Source organism: Daldinia vernicosa (genome assembly GCF_022497035.1).
Source record: "Daldinia vernicosa strain CBS 139.73 unplaced genomic scaffold F5Y00scaffold_51, whole genome shotgun sequence".
NCBI lineage: Eukaryota > Fungi > Ascomycota > Sordariomycetes > Xylariales > Hypoxylaceae > Daldinia > Daldinia vernicosa.
In genome coordinates, this window is record NW_025953967.1 from 108,932 (window position 1) to 130,130 (window position 21,199).

The 21,199-nt window shown below is 46.3% G+C and overlaps 7 protein-coding genes across 7 annotated transcripts; 2 read left to right on the top strand and 5 right to left on the bottom strand.

Moving 5' to 3' along the window:
• Positions 1-297: 297 nt before the first annotated feature.
• Positions 298-4,140, top strand: F5Y00DRAFT_272634 (glycine dehydrogenase mitochondrial precursor; the record flags this gene model as incomplete). The annotated part of the gene is made up of 3 exons (XM_048013019.1): positions 298-2,908; positions 2,972-3,496; positions 3,563-4,140. 3 exons carry the CDS (start codon positions 298-300, stop codon positions 3,616-3,618), a joined length of 3,192 nt encoding a protein of 1,063 aa, XP_047861765.1. The 3' UTR covers positions 3,619-4,140.
• A 1,133-nt stretch (positions 4,141-5,273) lies between these two features.
• F5Y00DRAFT_265171 (uncharacterized protein) lies at positions 5,274-6,806 on the bottom strand (the record flags this gene model as incomplete). Its single annotated transcript, XM_048011765.1, has 6 exons — positions 5,274-5,688; positions 5,757-5,855; positions 5,912-6,291; positions 6,345-6,418; positions 6,472-6,528; positions 6,599-6,806. 6 exons carry the CDS (start codon positions 6,804-6,806, stop codon positions 5,274-5,276), a joined length of 1,233 nt encoding a protein of 410 aa, XP_047861766.1.
• A 752-nt stretch (positions 6,807-7,558) lies between these two features.
• Positions 7,559-9,785, bottom strand: F5Y00DRAFT_161020 (major facilitator superfamily domain-containing protein). Its single transcript, XM_048004701.1, has one exon. The coding sequence runs from the start codon at positions 9,372-9,374 to the stop codon at positions 7,683-7,685; it is 1,692 nt and encodes a 563-aa protein (XP_047861767.1). The 5' UTR covers positions 9,375-9,785; the 3' UTR covers positions 7,559-7,682.
• A 2-nt stretch (positions 9,786-9,787) lies between these two features.
• F5Y00DRAFT_245414 (uncharacterized protein) lies at positions 9,788-10,647 on the bottom strand. Its single transcript, XM_048008962.1, has 2 exons — positions 10,068-10,647; positions 9,788-10,009 (listed from the first exon to the last, which is right to left on the bottom strand). Exon 1 carries the CDS (start codon positions 10,472-10,474, stop codon positions 10,085-10,087), a length of 390 nt encoding a protein of 129 aa, XP_047861768.1. The 5' UTR covers positions 10,475-10,647; the 3' UTR covers positions 9,788-10,009; positions 10,068-10,084.
• A 436-nt stretch (positions 10,648-11,083) lies between these two features.
• On the top strand, positions 11,084-13,340 carry F5Y00DRAFT_272642 (putative cytochrome P450; the record flags this gene model as incomplete). Its single annotated transcript, XM_048013020.1, has 9 exons — positions 11,084-11,296; positions 11,359-11,677; positions 11,735-11,818; positions 11,871-11,967; positions 12,021-12,150; positions 12,224-12,340; positions 12,397-12,568; positions 12,629-12,911; positions 12,967-13,340. 9 exons carry the CDS (start codon positions 11,084-11,086, stop codon positions 13,133-13,135), a joined length of 1,584 nt encoding a protein of 527 aa, XP_047861769.1. The 3' UTR covers positions 13,136-13,340.
• A 3-nt stretch (positions 13,341-13,343) lies between these two features.
• On the bottom strand, positions 13,344-15,970 carry F5Y00DRAFT_272648 (uncharacterized protein). Its single transcript, XM_048013021.1, has 2 exons — positions 15,236-15,970; positions 13,344-15,177 (listed from the first exon to the last, which is right to left on the bottom strand). The coding sequence occupies exons 1-2, from the start codon at positions 15,585-15,587 to the stop codon at positions 13,547-13,549; spliced, it is 1,983 nt and encodes a 660-aa protein (XP_047861770.1). The 5' UTR covers positions 15,588-15,970; the 3' UTR covers positions 13,344-13,546.
• Position 15,971: 1 nt separating this feature from the next.
• On the bottom strand, positions 15,972-17,608 carry F5Y00DRAFT_161033 (uncharacterized protein). The gene has a single exon (XM_048004702.1). It carries the CDS (start codon positions 17,505-17,507, stop codon positions 16,212-16,214), a length of 1,296 nt encoding a protein of 431 aa, XP_047861771.1. The 5' UTR covers positions 17,508-17,608; the 3' UTR covers positions 15,972-16,211.
• Positions 17,609-21,199: the final 3,591 nt, after the last annotated feature.

A 21,199-nucleotide genomic window follows, 5' to 3' on the forward strand; every position in this document is an offset into this window, starting at 1 on the left:
ATATGGAGGGTATCCAACTGTACCTAAGCTAAAAACTAGTAATCAATCCGATTTCCTATTTCCCAATATTTATCTAATTCATTCCATGTAGTTCACGATTTGTTGCTTACTGCTTGTTCTGTTCAATTATCTCATTTTTATCTCATTTAACTACCTCCTAGCTGACATAGTTGCAACGTTTCGAGCAGTATGACCGCATAAAGCTTGGCCCAGCATTCATTCGAGGTCCCGTGCTTCGTCTATACGTTGGTTATAGCTTATAAATTGCGAGTAAGAGCATCTTTAAAGAAGAAGAAGATGGCGTCTTTCGCGAGGGGTATACCTCGTTTAGGCCGGTCAGCAGTTCAATTAAGAGCTTCAACTTCGTTAAGTTCTTCGTTAAGTTCTCGCTTGCAGCGTACAGCTCCGTGGATATGCCAGAACTGCACTTATAAGGCCGTGGCGACGGCTACCCAGAAAAGGTCTGTCACTAGCATTGACCGGACACAGGTGGCAAGTTATGCCGACCTGGACACATTTCCTCGTCGCCATATTGGACCTGATGAGGCCGATACAGCTGAGATGCTAAAGGCCCTATCCCCGCCTGTCGACAGTCTAGATAAATTCGTTCAGCAAGTCATCCCACCTAATATTTTATCTAAGAAAACGCTCGACATTCCCCCTCACGAGGGGCCACAGAGCGAATCAAGCCTGAAGGCAAGGGTAAAAGAGTATCAGTCCAATATCACAGTGAAAAAGAGTTTCCTTGGCCAAGGATACTATGGAACACACACGCCAGCCGTTATTCAACGGAACATCCTGGAGAACCCCGCCTGGTATACAAGTTATACCCCTTACCAGCCAGAAATCAGCCAAGGCCGCTTAGAGTCCCTCGTCAACTTTCAAACTGTGGTTACTGACCTGACGGGACTTCCTATAGCCAATGCCAGCCTCCTAGATGAAGGCACTGCCGCCGCCGAGGCGATGACCCTCTCTATGAATACGTTGTCGACCTCGAGGGCTAAACGGGAAGGGAAGACTTTCGTCGTATCTAAGTCCCTCCACCCGCAGACGATATCGGTCTTACGTGGACGTGCGGATGGCTTTGGCATTAAGATATTGGAGTTGGACCTTACGAAGGATGAAGCACGTACCGAGGTTGAGAACCTCGGCGAGGATCTGGTTGGTGTCATGGTCCAGTACCCTGACACATACGGCCACGTAGAAAATTTCCAGCCTCTGGCCGACTCGGTACATAAACAAGGCGCCCTGCTTAGTGTTGCTACGGATCTACTGGCTTTGACCATGCTCAAACCCCCAGGAGAATGGGGGGCCGATATTGCGTTCGGAAGCGCGCAAAGATTCGGCGTGCCGTTGGGATTCGGAGGTCCACACGCAGCCTTCTTTGCCGTTCAGGAGAAGCATAAGAGGAAGATGCCTGGTCGGTTGATTGGACTGTCTAAAGACCGATTAGGTGGAAAGGCCTACCGATTAGCCCTACAGACACGAGAGCAGCACATCAGGAGAGAGAAAGCAACCAGTAACGTATGCACATCGCAGGCGCTGTTAGCTAATATGAATGCTCTCTACGCGATCTATCACGGACCCGAGGGTCTCAAAGCGATTGCCGAACGAGTTGTCCGAGGGGCACGAGTCATTCAAGCCATCGCCGAAGAGAATGGGTTTGCCACGGAGAAAAGCAAGTGGAATGACAGCGGGAGTGTACTATTCGATACAGTTATCATTGATGTTGGATCCAAAGAGAGCCAGACACAAACTATAAGCACAGCACATGAACACGGTATGCTTGTTCGCCGAATTGGTGAGCAACAAATTGGTATCTCGGTTGATGAAACAACATCCCTGGATGACTTGGTCAAAGTCTTCCAAGTATTTGCCATTACGGCCGGCAACATCAAGGTATACCCCTATGAGGCAGTGGAGGGGCACGTTCGCCAGATACTCGAAAAGCACGCCGACCCGGTAGATATCCCGGACGCTTTCAAACGAACCTCAAGCTTTTTGACGCATCCTGTCTTTAACACGCACCACTCTGAAACAGAGTTGCTACGGTATATCTACCATCTGCAATCTAAGGATCTATCGCTTGTACACTCCATGATTCCGCTCGGCTCATGCACTATGAAGCTCAACGGAACCACGGAAATGTCGCTCATCACGCTACCCGAGTTCTCCCAGATACACCCGTATACCCCAGAGGAGATGGTCCCAGGCTATAATAGCTTGCTAGAGATGTTCAGAGGGCAATTGCGTGATATAACAGGCATGGATGCTGTCTCTCTTCAACCTAACTCGGGAGCACAGGGTGAATTCGCCGGCCTGCGAGCAATTAGAGAGTACCACAAGGCGCAAGGAAATGGCGGAAAGAAACGAGATATCTGCCTTATTCCCGTATCTGCTCACGGTACAAACCCTGCCTCCGCTGCTATGGCTGGTATGCGAGTAGTACCAATCAAGTGTGATACGACCACCGGCAATCTCGACGTAGCAGACCTTGAGGCAAAGTGCAAAAAGCACCAAGAAGAGCTCGGAGCTATCATGGTTACTTATCCCAGCACTTTTGGTGTATTTGAGCCCGAGATCAAAAAAGTGTGCGAGCTGGTCCATGAACACGGCGGTCTAGTCTACATGGACGGTGCAAACATGAATGCGCAAATTGGCCTATGCTCCCCGGGAGAAATTGGCGCTGATGTATGCCACCTGAATCTTCACAAGACTTTCTGTATCCCACACGGCGGAGGCGGCCCGGGCGTAGGCCCAATTTGTGTCAAACAGCGTCTTCAACCCTTCCTTCCTCGTGATCCCAATTCCGAGGGCAAGGCGACGAGCGGTGGCTATGCAGTGAGTAGTGCCAACAATGGTAGTGCTAGTATCAACCTCATTAGCTGGGCGTATAACACCTTGATGGGTAAGTTAACTCATATTTTAAATTTTACCTAATAACCGAACCAAACACTAACTTCTCTTATAGGGGCGGAGGGTCTCACCCAAGCTACCAAAATCACTTTGCTCAACGCCAACTACATCCTGTCGCGTCTTAAGCCTCACTACCAGATCTTATACGTGAATGAGCACGGGCGCTGCGCTCACGAGTTCATCCTTGACGCCCGGCCCTTCAGTAAATCCGCTGGCGTCGAGGCCATCGATATTGCCAAGCGCCTGCAGGATTATGGCTTCCACGCGCCGACGATGAGTTGGCCCGTTGCTAACACCTTAATGATTGAGCCGACCGAGAGCGAGAGTAAGGAAGAGCTCGACCGCTTCATTGATGCTCTCATCAGTATCCGCGGAGAGATCCGGGAGATTGAAGAGGGCAAGGCCCCGCGCGAGGGCAATGTTTTGAAGATGTCGCCACACACCATGCAGGACCTAATTGCGGGCGACGGCGGTGAGGGTAGCAAATGGGAAAGATGCTACTCACGGGAGAAGGCGGCGTACCCTCTACCGTGGCTTAAGGAGAAGAAGTTCTGGCCGAGTGTCACGAGAGTGAACGACAGTAAGTTGATGCACATATGAAATTCATCTAGGGTTTGGAAACATAGATGCTAACTATAGTACCTAGCATACGGCGACTTAAACCTATTCTGCACCTGTCCGCCAGTCGAGGACACGACGTAAATAGTTTTTTCCAGTAGCACCATTCTGGCGCAACGCATAGATGATATCCAGTTTTCAACATCATGGAGAGGAAAAAGGCGTACGGTGGATAAACGGGTCTTCAACACATGGTAGAGTTGGAGTCAGAGCGGCACGGAGTTTCACCAACTCTTCTGGGCACAAGGCGTTTTCGGGAGAGAAGCATTCAACAGCGATGAGGTCTTTTGCATGCACATAGTTGGTTGGGTATACCAATATCATCATCATCATCATCATCATCGGGACGGTAGACACGAGCGGGTGTGAATTATTCAACTACACGAGCGCTATACGCCTGGCTCCATTTAACTGGGCTAGATCTAACGGGTGGGAGGAGTACATGGTGACTGGGAATGGGAATATAGCCTTGAAATTTTATGGATTGGTCTAGATGACTAGATGCTAAATCAGATATACGCGTAGAACTATGTAGATAGATTTGACTCTATACTGGCAATGGAGCTGTTCCGCCATTTCCCCCCTTAAGATGGGGTTTTGCGGACATTTGTTTGTTCCTTGACGCTATTCGTGGTAGATTAAGTCGGCGCCGAAGAATTTTCCTCGGTAAGCCGTATATTCCATATGTCCATCTGCCGTTGTTAACCGAGGCCTAGTTCTCCTTATCCTTCCATAGTACATCTGTGGTAGTTTATATATAGTGTATAGTCGGATCAGCAACCAATCACTTAGTTCCGTACTACCGAGGAGACATCAATCAAGGTGGATCGCACTAAAATGCTGAAATACTGAAAAGCGGTTGACTGAGGTTACTGCTGCACGTAGGGTCCATCCAGCCGTATATATTCGGCCCCGGTTATTGTTGGTTAACCACGCTCGAGCCGGGCCAATGGGGTGCGGGGATATTACGTATAGGAGATGCGTTAACGGAGGGATGCAGATGGAGGATGGAGGTTAGGATGTAGTGTACGTACATGGGTGGAAATCCCTTTGCTGGAGATGATTTGGCTCCCAGTTGAACTGATAATAGGTTTTGACTAGGGGGCGGACACGTTATGGTAAAGAGTGATGCTATTTCTAGATTACCTTGCCGAGCCTACAATGTAAATTACCCCGCGGAACAAGTATATACACCCAACCACCAAAATTATTACATAGTAAAATGACATCCCACATATCTCTTATCACTCTCTAATATCTTACCCAAAACATGGTATTGCTATATGACTGTGTTATCATTAGATTTGCCTTGTCAAGCTGATTCAATTGATATAAGTGACCGTTTGTTAAATATGCTGTTGCGATGGAAGAATATGAGATTAATTGGCCTTATCTGTAGATTACATGCCACTATTCGCAGATTAGTATAGTCTTATTTCTAAGGATGTTGCTTTATTGCAATTTTCGTAGCCAAGTACGTACGCCCGTTTTATGGGGTAATCTACATTATAGGCCCGGCACGGTAATCCAGAAATTCTAAATATACATACGTACAATCGGACGTCTATTGACAGACTATGTTTAGCCGTAGGCTCCCGTGAGTTCGTCGTAGAATAACGATGTCGTTTCCCAGCTTCTTAGTCTACCTCATAACACTTAGGACGTTGGGTAACCAGATCCAAATCTTCCTGATTTATTTAAAATTCTTCCAATAATCACTCGTGGGATACTAGGTTGGATCACCACTCGTCTCTAACAATATTTTTCATCCTTTTCTGGTTGCTCTGGTCCACATGAGCCCCATATGAATCATCGAAAGAATATTGGGTTATCATGGTAGACATCTGTATGGACCCCGAGGGGGCAATTGGAGTTTCTACCAGCTCCTGCGTAGACGAAGGCGTGTGTTCAGGCTTAGATCCCTGGCAGTGTTCGCATTGAGAACAGTACTCAGCATCCGCCGAGGGACTATGCGTTGGATCGTGGTATCTGGGGTTTGAACTACCCGATGATGTTGACCGGCCTTGGAGTTTTGACAGGGAGAGTCTAGATCGAAGGCTAGAGTAGAAACTAGATTTGACGAAAATGCTAAACCAGAACGATGATAAAGTTGGGGTGCAGCTGACAATAACAGTGCCGAAAATTTCAACATATCTGTGAATAAGATCAAGTTAATCAAGACCTCTGGTCTGCCCGGATTGGGTATTGGGATGAACACCTACGCCGTGATTGAAATCTTGGCACCAGTCCAAATTGGGTCCGCGGTACCGCTGCTCACAATAGCTCTATACGCAAGACCGACTACGCTGGTTACAACGATACTAATTTCTATGTTAGTAGTACGAATCGTTATATTCCATTGCGGGCACGCGCTTACAGAAATCCAGCGAGAAACACGATTGCGAGGGCCCTTTTTCTCTCCGGCTTGAGGTTGAGTCCCGCCACGATGAATAAGGGCATGATAAATATAGAGAGGTCGATAATCACAGCGCAGACACCAATAGTGATTGTTGCCGGCGAAGTTTTACCACATCTAGCAAGCAAAACGCTATCCCACGGATCGCCGCGAGCCGGTATACAGAGAGACAATAAGGCAATAAGGTACGCCCCGTAGAGGACTAGTGTTGCAACGAAAAGCCCATAGCAGAGGACTCGAACCCATCGTAAGGTACCAAACAGTCGGAGGAAGAAGAGGAGAATAGAGCCTTTCACCAGAGGGTTTGCGATAGACGTCAGAACTTGAGCGGCGGATTGACCCTAATAGATGTTGAGTGGAACTACTAGGTAAGTCGGCGAATAATCCTACTCACCTTCATCACTGAGGGTGTGATAGTGCTTGCAGCAATATCCCACGAATGTTTGGCAATGCCATGTTTGACTTGCACTACCGATCTTGTATTAGGTAGCGGCAGCGATGAGTGTGGAAATAATACGTACATTCGTATAATATGAACCAGTACGCTATTCCGGCTAATTCTCCCACGAGGCAAAAATCTAATAAAGAGGGCCTATGTTAGCCTGTCTAATACCTATTCCGAAATTCGAAAGTAAATACCCCACGTACAATCATCAAGGTGAAGTTTGCGGGTGTTTTTCAGGTCTGTTCCTAGCCGAATGAGCACGAATATCGAGCTTACAGAAATGAAAACAATGCCAGTTGCCAAAATCGTCGTCTCTAGATTGGGGCCGCCATCAAAGTTAGGAGGGTCACCATTCGGGTTGGGCGCAAGAGGTATTTGGGACAAGTCGACGCCTGGCGGGATGTCCCCCATTATGAAAGCACTAGTAGGTATAAGTAGAAGTTTTCCGTGGCCTGTATTAAAACTACTACGATCCACAACTGAGACTTCATCTTACTTCCAAAACACGAGAAATGCGAGGATATTTGTTCTTGTCGTGGAAAATCAGCCGCTACCTATCTGAGTTACGATTGCCTACTATTTCCCGATGTTGGCAAGATACTAACCTACATGCATAACTCTCGGCGGGTTGGTCTTAGGCAATGAGGTGTTGAGCGGCTCTGCTGCAATACACTGACTGCATGTTGGACGAAAGAAAACCACAGTTAATTTAATTCTTGGTCTAGACCTTAGTTTCGTTATTTTCGTATTCGAGCCAAGATAACCATGTTACAGGGAATGGAGGGGATCTGACTGTTGGGGTAGTATTATTGCTTTCTAAGCATCACAGCCTGCCGTAGGGGATGCATAACATCAATACATTCTCATGCAGTATAGGTGGGCCAAGAACTACAGCTTATAAGCACCTGTATGAGTTACGTCTCCCGACCGACTTGGCAATATCATTTTTCTTTTTCAAATTTGGGGCTTACGCTCACGGAACACATTCATGTGACAGCCTTACGATATTATGATAGAATAGAATACCTAGGTACCTAAGGTACCAAGGTATTTTTCCTAACTTCTCTTCGCATCATATCTAACACTTCGGAAGAGGTAAAAACTAATGTAATTACTTTACGTGGTAGAATTCATAGCGAAGGCGATTGGTAGTTTGGAACGAATTCAAACAATTAGTGCTTTGAGATTCTACCTAGATCACTATGAAACTACACAATTAATATACCAAAATTTCTAAACCCAGTAGCCTTCTCTTAGTAACTGTATACTTTCATTCCCGCATGCTTCTCAGTTTACTTCCCCAACTGTTTCGGCATCTGGAGAACTCGTCCTACCCCCTTTTTCTGCCTCGTCTTCTGTAGGGAGTTTCTTCGCAAGCCCAAACTCGGTTGAATGGTCTTTGCGTAGCTCGACGTGCTTCTCGACAAATGTGATGAGGAAACCCAGGCACGCCACGCCAACAAATACTAGCCAAGTAGCCCTCAAGGCTAACTCATATACCCTAATGACCTGACCCCTAGCGGGGTCCGGTAAGCTGGTCAGGCCGCCGGCATACGTGTAAGCGCCGCCATCAGCTAAGAGCGAACGAATCTCCGGTTCGGCGACGATGTCGAGGTGGACATTGACCTGGCCGTTGAAGGCGATGGAGGCCATCGTCGCACCCCACACTAAACCAAGGGAGCGGACGAACGAGTACGTACCCGTAGCGACAGCGACATCAGATTCCGGCAGCGCTGCGAGGGTTGATGGTAACGTTGCTGTAAAGATTAGGCCGGTTCCGCCGGACGCGATCACCTGAAAGCCTATCCAGGCGCCGCGGCTGGAAGTCTCGTGTAATATCGAAAATAACCCAGCCCCGACGGCGCTTAGCGCAAAACCGATCCAATGGAGCGGCCTATATAGTCCCGTCTTGGACATAAAGGTACCTGCGAGTCCGCCAAATGGAATAATCGCCAAAGCAAAGGGCAGGAATGACACGCCGGACATTAAGGGTGTCGTCCCTTTAACTGCTTGGAAATATATTGGTAAGAAGTACCCGATAGCCTGCATTATAATAGATGCTAAGAAAATCATCAAGAACCCAGTGGCTGAGGTGCGATGTTTGAAAAGTCGGGTTGGCATACTAGGCTCACGACAAAATGGCGATGCTTCATATACATGGAAAGCAGCCCAGCCAAGAACGCCGAGAACAAGTGGTAAAACAATACGCCATGATCCCCAAGGGTAGCCGTTTTGGCCTCCCATTATCAAGCCAAAGAATAAAGCCACCATGGTCGGTATAAAAATCGCATTGCCGAGAAAGTCGACGCGGGCTAAGGCGTGGAGCCAAGTCGGGCTGCGTTTATATCGCACGTTGAGTGCGAGAATGATAGCCAGGAGTCCAACGCCCATTACCGGGATGTTAATCCAGAACACCCAACGCCAGTTCTCTTGAGCAAGTGCGCCGCCAATAATAGGCCCTATGGTAGTGCCGATAGCAGCAGTAGAAAGAACAGCGCTCATGTAAGGACCACGATATCGAGGCGGAATCAAGTCGCAAATTATGATGTCCGACAAGACGTACAGGCCACCAGATCCAAGGCCCTGGATAGTCCGGCCGGTAATCAGCATGCCAACATTATGGGCGCCGCCGGCAAGACCGCTTCCGAGAGTAAAGAGGACAATAGCCACAAAAATGGGATTCCGGCGACCGAAAATATCTGCGATCTGGCCGTAAAGAGGCTGGGGCACGGTGCAGGCGAATAAGTATGAGTTCGCTATCCAGACGTATTGGCCGGCGCCCCCGACCTCTCTCGTAACTATCGGCAAAGATGTAGTGATGATAGTTGAGTCAATAGAGGCCATAAAGGATAACATGCAGAGGACCAAGAAAATGGTCCATAATCGCCATGAATGTTGGAATGATTCGGGCTCATCCATCTGAGTTACAGCTGTGATGTTCGTGTTGGAGCCTTGCGGCGCTGGTTCTTGTTCAGGCATCTGAATTCCCTGAATGTCTTGTCTGCTTGGAATGTTTTGATATTTGCTTCTCAGTGCGGAAGAATAAAGGTTGCCCCTTTCTCGATGAAGGGGACGAAGAGGTAGCTAGAAATTTGACTTCATCTTAGAATTCGGGGGGGTTTTCACCTACCTATCTAAAGCGCAAGTCGTATGGGGTCTCAATACCCAGGGGCGGGATGTAGGCTGGCACCTTGCCGCCTGGAGGCAACACGCAGCCAAGCACATGTGCGCAGATTATTCCCATCTCTACATATTAATCACACTCCTGTGATTAGATTAATTACCGCCTGGGGGGTTAGCAGAATGTAGTATTGTGGCTGTCACTGACGCATGCTGGGTGGTAGACTCTTGGAAGACGTGGTCTTGAATCAAGTGGTTACGTGATTAAAGTGTAGAAGTGTAAAATTCAAACTGTTGCATGTTTTCACTGGTTGTTATACACTACATGTATGGGGGTTGCTTCCTATCCACCCTGCCACCTGAGTACCGAAGCTGTGGCACCTGCCCTATTAAGAGGTACCTAAGATAACGGGGAGACCCCTGTTCCAACCTTAAGACCTAGAACCTTAAGTACCCCTGACCTATGAGGTACTTAACCAATGTAACATTGGGGGCTGATCAATATAGGTGTTAGTATCGATGTTGGGGTCGATGTTGGGTCAATGCACATACATCAAACAGAAAATAAATCAGCGACCCGCGGTCCACCCAGCGAACCCAACGGCAGAAAGCAAGCCGGAGCTTACAAGGCGGAAAGCTGCCTTGCGAGGATTCCCCTCCTTCCACACGACGTAGCTGTCAACCAGTCCCGCATAGGCCCCCAGGATGGCGAGGATGGTATCGCAAGCAACTAGTTCATTGCGAAAGTAAAGAGTATACATGCATATGCCGAAGGAAGTGGTGCGGGCGTTGTTTATATGCATGACTGCATTCGCAGCAGGCGTGCTAGCAATACGATCTGGCAGGCCGAATTCGAGCATAGCAGCCCGCGCATCGAAAAATGACCACATTCCACCAAAGGTCATGACTGTCGCTGTGAAGAGCGCAGGAATATGGCGTAACTCGAAATTTTCAAACATCTTGACAAGTTAGAAACAATATGTTCACAGTATATTTTGGTATCTCGATACTAAAGAGAGTCATAAGATGTTTTCTGGTATATGTTGGTTGCTGTTTTTGTTGGTGTTGTTGTTGTTAAGAAGTGAAAGATATTAAAGCTTAAGGAGGGATGGTCAGCATGGCAAATATATACGCAGTAGAACACTAAAAAGGCAGCCAAGAGCCGGCCAAGTCGCTCACTGCCGCAACTAGTCAGCCCTGTTTGGGGGCTAAAAAGGACCTTGCTCGGAGTACTACGTCGTATTTAGAGAGTTACATATGAGAGGTCGGTTGGTTGGCAAGATCTTCGATGATGCCGCCCCCATAGACTGGTGAGGCTCTAGGCGCTTGGGCCTTGCATTTGTCTAGCACCTTAGAAATGGAAACCTACCTGTCTTGACAGAACATACCTATATGAATTAACTAAGGTGAAGAAGAGCTAGGTAAATAATTGAAGGCATACCTAAGGTATATAATGAGCTAGTATCCGCTCATAAGATCTCTCAAACACAGTGACATCAAGTTCCAAGCCTGACATCCCGTTTCAAGCATTAAAATTGCAATATAAATTATATCAGTAATTCGCCAAAATGCTTTTCCGGGCATCTAGCGATCCTCTATATACACTCTTTCTAGCTGGTACCGCTATAGCATTTGTGCTAATGCTATCTTCGTCTCTTACAGCACTGAAAACACGCAGCATCCCTATCGTACCCAAGATTTGGTCGACGATCAGGTGTCGTATTAAAGCCTGGGTATTTCTCTTTAATGGTCGTAAAATGATGTCTGACGCATATAAAGAGGTAATCGCCAGCTTCCAAGTTGAACATAACGTAACACCCACTAACCAACCTTCATGTCACAGTCTCAGGGGGCTCCATTTCATATCGATGTCCCCGAGAATCGATACTGGGTTGTTTCATCACGGGACCATATCAAGGAAATGGACGCAGCTCCTCAGTCCGTCTTATCGTTACTAGGAGCAGCAAAAGACCTTCTTCAACCCAAGTATACTATGAAGGGCTTTAACTGGATGGAAGATAAACAGGGGACCGAAGGGGCAACCTTGATCAGAACGCTCCGCAATGACCTTACTGGACACCTCCCTGAGTTTTTGCCAGAGATCCGACTATTAATATCAGCTCTCATCGATCAACACTTTGAGTCGATTCCATTGACAAACGGTGCGTCATCAACTTTAGCGCCGGTCATTATTGATATAATGCTAAAAATATGTTCAGGTACAAAAACTTTCACGATATTCCCCCTAGTCTGCAGAGCTATTGCCCATTCAAACGCCTTCATTTTCTTCGGCAAAGAGTTGTGTAAGCCAAATCCATTTCCACCTAATCGGGAAACCCCAAGCTAAGTTTATAGCGCAAAACCCCGAGTTCATTAAAGCCGGTATCTCTATGGTTGAAGACACCCTCATCCTCTCTGATATAGTCCGCCTTCTACCAGAAACTATCGCCGAGTAAGTTTGTGACGTCTTCGAGGAATACTAATCCGCTAATTTGCCACATTTAGTCCAGTGGGTAAGTTCTTAGCCAGCTGGCTGAACTCTGGTGATATTGTATACAATACTTTAGAGCCCATGGTAGCTCAAAGATTCGAAGAGCGAGACCGGGCAAAACTAGGATATGATATACCGGAGCATGTGAGTTCCTGACCATCCAGAGGTCATAACATCACTCAATCTCGGCTTCTGGGCTAATAAATTGGTATAATAGAAAGATTGTGTCCAATGGATCATGGATAATTCCCCTAAAACAAAGCCGTGGACTGTGCAACGAGTTGTTCACGAACTTGTCGCCTTGTGGTACGGATCTGTCCATATAACTTCCGTGGTAAGTTTCGTTCCAGAAGCTATTCACCATGTTAATACTAAGCTCCGCTTCTATAGACCGCCTGTCTTGCCCTTTTCGACCTTTGTAATCAAGAGGATTATGCCCAGCCATTGCGGGACGAAATCAAAAACACAGGATGGGAATCTTTCGATAAGTCTGGCGGCAGACTTTTTCCTCTTATGGACAGCTTCATAAAGGAGTCGGCCCGACTGAATCCAGTTGAATGCAGTTTGTCTAGCCTCACAATAAACTCAAAACCAGCGATAAGTAACTAATGATGGCAACTAGTGAGCATCCGGCGGAAGGCCTTGAAACCATTTCATTTTCAAGACGGCACAAGAGTAGAAGCTGGTCAATGGATCTGTTCTCCCCTCGCAGCAATGAACTTGGATCCGAAGTATCATGCCCGTCCCGATGAATTTCACGGCTTCCGGTTTGTCCAACCTAATATTCTTGAGGCATCTCTGTCTGGGATCCCGCCACACAACTTCAAGATACCTGAAGGTCAAAATCCATCACAATTTACCGACATGTCGGATTTGCCCATGTGGGGGGCCGGGAAGATGACATGGTAAGTTTTCTTCTAATGAAAATCAAACCTTTGCGCTGCTAACTGGACCATCAAGCGGAGGGAGGTTCTATGCTTCATCAGTCATTAAAACATTGTTAGGGTTGTTCCTTACGAAATGGGACATGCAACTGGAGAGACCTAATGCCAAACAGTACTTTGCCTGGAGAAGTTGGACTTACCCATATGCGAATACTAAGGGTATTGTGCGGACCATCGGTAAATGATTATTTTAGGAAGTTCCCAAGGGTGTTTCGTCTTTTGCTGTTAAGGTCATTTAAACAGGGGATTTGTAGCAAGTGCTTATCATCCCATCTGTTGTCACTACGAAGGGCCATCACGTCGAAATCTCTTTGCCTTACGGAATACATCCAGCTTTGGAAAAGCGGTCTCGTTCGGGTTAACGATAATAATTGCGTATGAGTGGCTAGGGTCGTTACGAATCGTGGTGCTATCTACAGATTATTATACCGGTCCTTCCTAACAGTTATAGGTACACCTTTGCAAAACAACTAGCACACTACCTGCTCCCCATTTTACAAGGTGATCTGTGAAGCAATCCTTGGATGTCTTAGGCAGGTAACCTCGTGACCGAAAAAATCATAGTGTAGCTACTATATGGGATGGGTGACATGTCGTTACTCCATAGCCACCGGCCGCATGAAGATCTTCACCACGGCATCGCCGTTGGAAATGTATACACACCCATCTCCGTCCGTATTGTGCTCTATTTCGCCTTCAAGTAATCCCGCATCAATAATAAGATCGTCTCGTCCATTTCGCAGTCTTTCGGCCTCCTCAAACGTCAACCACTCTACAGCATATGAGAGTTTCTTCTGGGACCCACATCGCGACTCTGGGTTTGAATTCTCGGCATATTCAATCTGTACTTCTAGGGGACCTGCTTTGTATAGTGAAGAAGTCTTTCCGATCTCAACCTGTTTTGACCTGACCTTACCTAGCTCGAGTGTCAAATTGCTCTCCGAAGGGCTCGAAGCCATTGGTGTGCTTATTTTGTCCAGGCTTTCCGGAATGCTACTGCTTCCTCTGCTGAAATGGGAAGAATCTTCATGTACTATTTCTTCCATCTCTACCGGTATTTTCTTACTCCCCTCATCATCGACTAGTATAGACTCATGAGTTGATGCTCTTTCGGAAGGAAGTTCAATCTTTTGCTGATCCTTGTTTATGGTACTTGAAGTTTCTAATGCGTCTAAAGGGGAAGATGTCATAGTGGGCAAAGTCGAGGACGACCAAGGTAATGTGAGTAAGGTGCTCTCGTTCGGACCAGTATACACAGTTTTCTCCCTTCTCGCAAATAATGTTTCCAGGCCGTTCCTGACATGGCCTTGAAGCCGAATGTTGTATCTCGTCGCCAAATCGTGGCACTCGGGCCCGCACGATGCCGGTAGTCGCCACCCCGGATATATCTTCCCATGGCATTTAGGTGTGTGGATCTTCTCGTACGTGAGAATGAACTCGTTACATAGCCAACAGGCATCCTTGCTTGAGCACACAACTCGAGGCATGTGCGCATTAGGCGACATATAGAACTCGCAGTAATAAAGGAGCTGGATTTCGGCATGGATTCTCGCCTCCTGCAAGGTCTTCCGTGTTTGTTCAATAAATCGGTTATTTGCTTGTTCCTTGGTGGTGTTTAACAAATCACAGACTTGCTCCAGATATTTTTTCTTCTTAAGCTTGCCTATTACTGGGAGGGAATCTCCAAGGTTCGACGTATAGTCACTGCCTAAATCTTTATCGAATACCTTTTGGGGTAACTGAATAATAACGAGATGCATATTCCGAACAAGAGGGATCTTTTTAGCTGCACGGTATAGCGACCTTGCTGCCTCACGGTATCGCGCGACTTTACTTATCGTGTTTATGAGACGAGCCTTCGAGTCCGACTCCATGTCTCGGTCAGGTATGCTGTTGATGAAAGCATAAAAGCTTTTAACTTGCCGAAGATGACGAATACCATCAACCAGTTCCTCTAACTCAGGCTGCGTCTGATGCTTGTCCCAAGAATCGATGAGCCTTAGTACATCTTTTGCCCTGTCGATAAATGAATACAGAGGGGATGAAGGTTCGTGTTTGCGGATTACGTTCTGCTTGAGATATTCCAAGGTAACTTGGAGGCCTTCTTTAATTGACCGCTTTTGACGTCTTTTGTGACTTCGAATAAGACTTAACCGGTAGAGGATCCGAGCTGAGCACATAGAAACGATGGCTCTAAAAACATCATTTTCTACGGCCAATGTGGTACCTGGCCTGATGTATTAGTAAAATAAGATATAAGTAAGTCATTGGCTTAGACTTAGTACCGTCCGCATGAGCGAGGAGAGAAAAAATACTCTCAAATTCCGCCTTCAGTCTCTCAAGAGCCTGGTTTCCTCCGTCGTGCCCGAATTTGTTTATGGCAAGCAGAACGTTCAAATATGCGGCACCAGTACCCTCTTCCAAACATACTGCTGGGATATTGTTATTATCATCCTTTGCATACGCAAGAAAAGCGAGTGTGCTACAAAGGCTGCGCTCCTTTTCGAAAGATAAGGTATAATCATCCTTTCGACATTGAATGCTCGTCACTGGATTTGAAAACGGCTCGCTAGGGATAGGATGAAGAAAGTGCAGAGCTGCAATGGTTTCGGCACAGATTTTAGCAGGAAGCGGCATGCCTGGGCTCACGGTTGCTGAGAAGTCAAGATTCCTCTAAGAGTTAACATCCAGCATCCTTTTCTAGTTGGATATTGCTTGATGTTTTATTAGATGGAATATCATTAGGGTACTTCTCTTGTTTGTCATCGATTGAATTCCATGATCGATTACCTGCATAATGGTAACCATTTCCCCTCCCTGAATGTTGAATATGCTTGACGGTAATTGGTGGCCTCGCGGGTGGCTGCGTCTTCTGACATTCTTTCTTCGCAATTTATATTCACATTGTTGCTGATCAAGACGAATAATACTAATGAGAAATGACTGTGCTTAATGAACTTGGTCTATACCAGAGAGGATCAAGGAGACAAATAGGTACCACGGTAAACAGCATTCATAGTTGAAAATAACCGAGAGATAGGCGTAAGATTAATCGTATTATGCTATTGGTATACCCTTACCTCACCTGACGAGAAGCTTCACTTGCAAGTTTCTATATGCCCTGAATTTACGAAGGGTTTTTTGTGTCACGTTGAATACGAATGCGCTAATTTGCCACATTTAGTCCAGTTGGTAAGTTCTTGGCCAGCCGGCTGAACTCTGGTGATATTGTATCTTGACTCAGTGCTGGCGTGGAGTGCTTTATCTTGCCTCTCTCTCGTTTCTTTTATCAGCAAGGTGTTTTTGATGATTCAACCGAGATTCCCGAAGCATCGCGGGGCTTGCCTCACATAATGCAGGGCCGACCCTATCGCGTTCCTCCAAATCGATATGCTGCAACACGTCCTCAACTAGCTGGCTAATATTGTGTTCTGTAGCCTCCGCGGTAAAGGCATTTGCCACTTTCCACTGTCGTTTATAGGGCATAAGGACACCACCCGGTACCTTTACCCTGCAATTTAAGCTGGCGAATATAATTTCAGCTTGCTTATCACAGAAGGCATCAATCTCCTGCAACGCAAACCACTGGACAGATCCTTTTTTAGGCGCTCTGTCGGTAGGCGGTTTTGGGGGGAGGCGAGGGAGCCGACCTAACTCATTATGACACGCGTTACAACATTTTGTTGTGGGCACCGTTTTCGCGCCCTCCAGGTTGTCATCCTCTGGCTGCTGCAAAAATTGCAACATATATTTTCTAAAACATGAGGCGTTGACGAAGCCGTATATATCAGGTTGCTCGCTCTGCAATTTTTCTCGATAATTTTCTTCGGCTTCGGACCAGGTCTTTGGATTGATAATCCCAAATTGCCCAAGCGTTGGATCTACCCTGGGAAGGGCAATCTCGCCGCTAGCGATAGACGCGACAGTTGACGATAGGGTAGAGATACTACTTTCAGTGCCACTGTCTTCAGCGCCTACTATCTTCGGGTAATTCCTTTGCGCAGGCTTAGCCTTTGACGTAACATTTCTCGACGGCGCCTCGCCTGCCTCGGCTTTGGTTAACCCTAATAGGTCTAAATACCAATAGGGCGGGAAGAAGTACGCTGTGCTTTGTGTTTCAGCATCCTGCGCCGCTTCCCCAAACCGTTGTATTAAATCTGCTAGGTTACCAGACGCGATAGGCCCGTACTGTACTACCCGCTTCACGTTACGGAAATCCATTCCCATCCCACGGGAAACAGTTGCTAGTATGATTCTACAGCGAGAGTCCTCTTTCGCAAAATCGTTGAATAGCCGCTTCCGGTCATTTGGCCGGGTATGGACATCGTGGTACGCCCGGATGAGGCTCGCGGCTTCATCGGGAGATAACCCCAAGCCAATAGCCACATTTAGTAAATAATGGCGAGCTCCGATTAGACGGTTGAAATTATCTATAAAGACAATAGCCTTATCAATGGATGTGGCTGCGTCTCGCCTCATACCACTGAGTAAAAACCCCAGTCGCCTATAATCGCGGTGAACGCTGCCCTTGGCTAGTGGGTAAATTATAATAGCCATGGCTTATTGTGTTGTCGCGAAGAGGCAGTGGAGGGGGTAAGCTTGGCTGGAGGTGTTCAAGCGTCGAGCTTTGATATACAAGAACGCGTTGTCGTATGAGGACGCAAACAAGTTGAGGGGTTTGAGAAGGAGTATAATTAGCCTTATCTTATCAATTACTTACGTAATTATTAAGGTATTTTGCGATGTATTTCGCAATGTATTTTCTTATCAGTTTCCTTATCATTTTCTTACGTAATTGAAAAAGTTTAAGCGCAATATTCCTTCGGAAAGAATATCTAATTTCTATGAGACCATAGGTCACCCGACCTATGCCCCACTCCCCACCTAACCTGTACAGGGGCAGCTTGTGTGAGAGACCTAACATTACCTAACCTGTGTAAAAGTTCAGTAGGCCTATGGAATAAAACTCACCTAACCTGTGGACCCCTACCATTTAGCGAATTTTTATAAGGTATATTCATCTGTATAGGAGACTCTGTATAGGAGACTCTGTATAGGAGACTTTGTATAGGTAATAACTTAAGCAATAAAACATGGCTAATCATTCAAACAATAGGGATTTATTACTACTCGGTTAGCACTCACAGAGTACTCATAGAGGAATCATAGACTACTAAATATAGATCCTAGGTATTCTATGGAATTGGTCTTATATCACGAGTGAGTTGTTAAATCTAAAAGGACTACGGGACCTTATCTGTTTATATACCCAGCCTTAAGGCCTCGTTCCTTCCCTTGATGCTATTACCGTAACTTACGATTGTGACGTACTCGGTCAGCGCTCACAGAGTACTCAATGAGTACTCGATGAGTACTAATCAACTGGATTATAAATGGTTAAGTTGCCTACTAAATATCTATTAAAAACCAGTAGTAATATGAACTTTATTCCATAGGTCTACTGAACTTTTACACAGGTCAGGTAATGTCAGGTCTCTCATACAAGCTGCCCCTGTACAGGTTAGGTGGGGAGTGGGGCATAGGTCGGTTCACCTAATTCCCCATTTCTATCACTAAAATGATTACCGCAGCGGGCGTTTAGGTCCAAACGAGCCTTACAAAATAGACCACATATTGTTAAATAGGTAGCTTGCCCGTGACCTACAGATACAAACACACGGACCATGCGTTGTGTGGCGCCGATAGCGCCAATAGGGCGGGCGGGCGCAACCCGCCTCCACGACATGTGGTTTGAGTTTTACTGAGATAGCATGCGGTTAAGTTCACTAAAACAGAGCCTACATTCCAAAGATGACGATGATCTGCGACGAACCGATGCAATAGATCAGCAGTTCGACAATACATAAGGCTGTTACCCTGCGACGATCGATCTAAGTCCACTCTTTCGTACATAGGGCTATTTAGTAGAACAAATAACAAAGGGAAGGTTTGAAATCGGCAAGCCTCACATAGAGGCCATTATTAGGAGAACTGTAATTCGCGCAAATATATCACTTATTATCTATGCAATTGTTAGCTTGTAGTGTTGCATTATATTTGCGACAGTGAGCAAACCTAGGTGAGTCGCATAAAACTCTTCAATAATTTCCTTTAGGTTTGGCCAGTTTGACGAGCTGGAGACCATGATGGGGTAGAAACGATTGCCGTCTCACCGGGATTATTCATGTTTCTAAGGCTCTTCAGTTTTTACGTGGTTGATGGCTCCATCGAGCAAAATCGCGTCGGCAAAAGTATAGGGGACACGGTAGCTATGGAGCCTTAGCCCCTGAGAATGCCGTGGTAAAGGAAAATAAATCGTCAGTTATAGGACATGCTTTGAGGTTGTCGCGAAAATGAAATGCTAGGGCTACCCTAGTGGTTTCGATGGTGAGACTGGTGACAAGGGGTCTTTTCCGGGCTTACGTAAATGGGACAGCTCAAAAATCACCGAGGCGGATGAGTTTGTGTCGGTGTACGAGAAGACACAGGAGTAAGGGGTAAGAGCAGGCGTGGAGAAGGAAAGAGACCGAAGAGAAAAAAAAACCTCAGCTCCATGATGACCACCGACACCGCTATTGTTAGTCAGAGGTCCCACAGGATGCACCGCGTGGAACCTTATGATAGGTTCCATGCGTACCGGTCGCGACCCGGATGCAAACGGTTCGAAGTTCAAATGCTGAAATGCATCTCATCTTGATGATCCAAAGCCGACGTGGTGCATTGTTGTTCGCGACACATGTCGACGCTACGGCTTACTAGATGTTGGGCTTGACCCGAACTCTACATCCCTACATTGGCTTTCTTGCGCGCCCTGACTATGATTGCCATGGGCCTTTCCACGTCGAGGTTCGGAGTTGGGTATGGAATATAATATTTATTAGCCCCCAAAGTAGCCGAAAGTATTCCACGAGATCAATTTAAACAATTTAAATAGTAGATAGCTAGATGATAGCGTCATCGTGATTGTTAAATGGATTTCCGTATGTGCCATATCTAAGGGCAGATCTTCTCCGCAAAAATCTCCAAAGCCATTAAATAGTGTCTCTTGGAAAAGATAGAACCACTCGGACCAGTCTGGGGGAAATTTGAAGTTTGACAGAATATTCTTAATTGGGTTTAGTCAGGAACAAAGAGAGCCTAAAGCTGCAGGTACCACTCGCTATAACCAATCAGAAGTGACCTAGCACACATCTCGCATGGACCCTAGTCAGGCAGAAATTATGCAATCTTAGTAAATTTTATGAAGACCCCACGAACAATGGAGGATTGGATGTAAGTGGGATCTGTTAGACGCTGCAATGCAACTTACTTAGGAGGTAGATATGAGGGAATAATGGGTTGTTTAACGCGAGCAGCGTAGTATACCTAAGTCGAAGGATTCTACATAGTAAACACCACACCCACAAAACCTGTCAAATATTCTCGATTGTATTGTACCTGTTGACTTATATGTACCTAAGGTATAAACATGCATCATGTACGTGCATATATGCAGTCTACAATAGCCCAAAGCCAACCTTGAGAATATGGGCAACCCGATTTGGGCACAGACGTTGGTAGTTCTCTACTTCTTTAGGTAAAATACTACAGGGATCGCATAACTAAAGACTGGTACTGGGTAGGGGCACTTACCAATTGGCCTTGCCTTATTCAAGTGAGCTATATTCAATTCTGTTTGCTAATGTACCTATGTAATTTCCGTTGCCCTGTGCAATCGGAGGATGCGATCCGCAATCCGTCACAAGTGAGATTTTGGTTGGGTATGGAAGTATCTAAGTACCTAACTAAGGTATTGTAATCCGTACAACACGTTCCCTTACGCCTCTTATTGAATTTGTCTCTAATATAGGTATTTAGTATCAGGAGGTACCTATACAGTTGGACATCAATCCCTTAGTTCCAGCTATGTCTAAACTCCTAGTCAATGCAGCTTCAAACAACACAGATATAAAGATTATTCGTCTATGTAAACTCACAATTCCTTTGCGCATATGGATTCTTTGGCATGCGTACCTATGCGTGGCAACCAAATACATGTACAAATAGACAAGGTAACCAAGAATAATGGGGATCGACCGCTATTGATGATTGGTCTATATTGACGCTTTGCTGGCCTTGTATTCCCAGGGACCCCTAGTCGACTAGCGGAGACTAGCGCAAGAAATAGGTGCAACACTAATTTGTACCCTGCTTTGATTCTCTATCGCCATTGATCCATTGATCTTGCCATTTGCGCAACAAGGGTCCCT

Excerpts from the sequence above, each read along its gene's own strand:
- F5Y00DRAFT_161033 (XM_048004702.1), bottom strand. The coding sequence starts at position 17,507 with ATGGCTATTATAATTTACCCACTAGCCAAGGGCAGCGTTCACCGCGAT.
- F5Y00DRAFT_161020 (XM_048004701.1), bottom strand. The coding sequence starts at position 9,374 with ATGCCTGAACAAGAACCAGCGCCGCAAGGCTCCAACACGAACATCACA.
- F5Y00DRAFT_245414 (XM_048008962.1), bottom strand. The coding sequence starts at position 10,474 with ATGTTTGAAAATTTCGAGTTACGCCATATTCCTGCGCTCTTCACAGCG.
- F5Y00DRAFT_272648 (XM_048013021.1), bottom strand. The coding sequence starts at position 15,587 with ATGCCGCTTCCTGCTAAAATCTGTGCCGAAACCATTGCAGCTCTGCAC. Across the intron at positions 15,178-15,235 it reads TCTCCTCGCTCATGCGGACG|GTACCACATTGGCCGTAGAA; the intron begins GTACTAAGTCTA and ends ACATCAGGCCAG.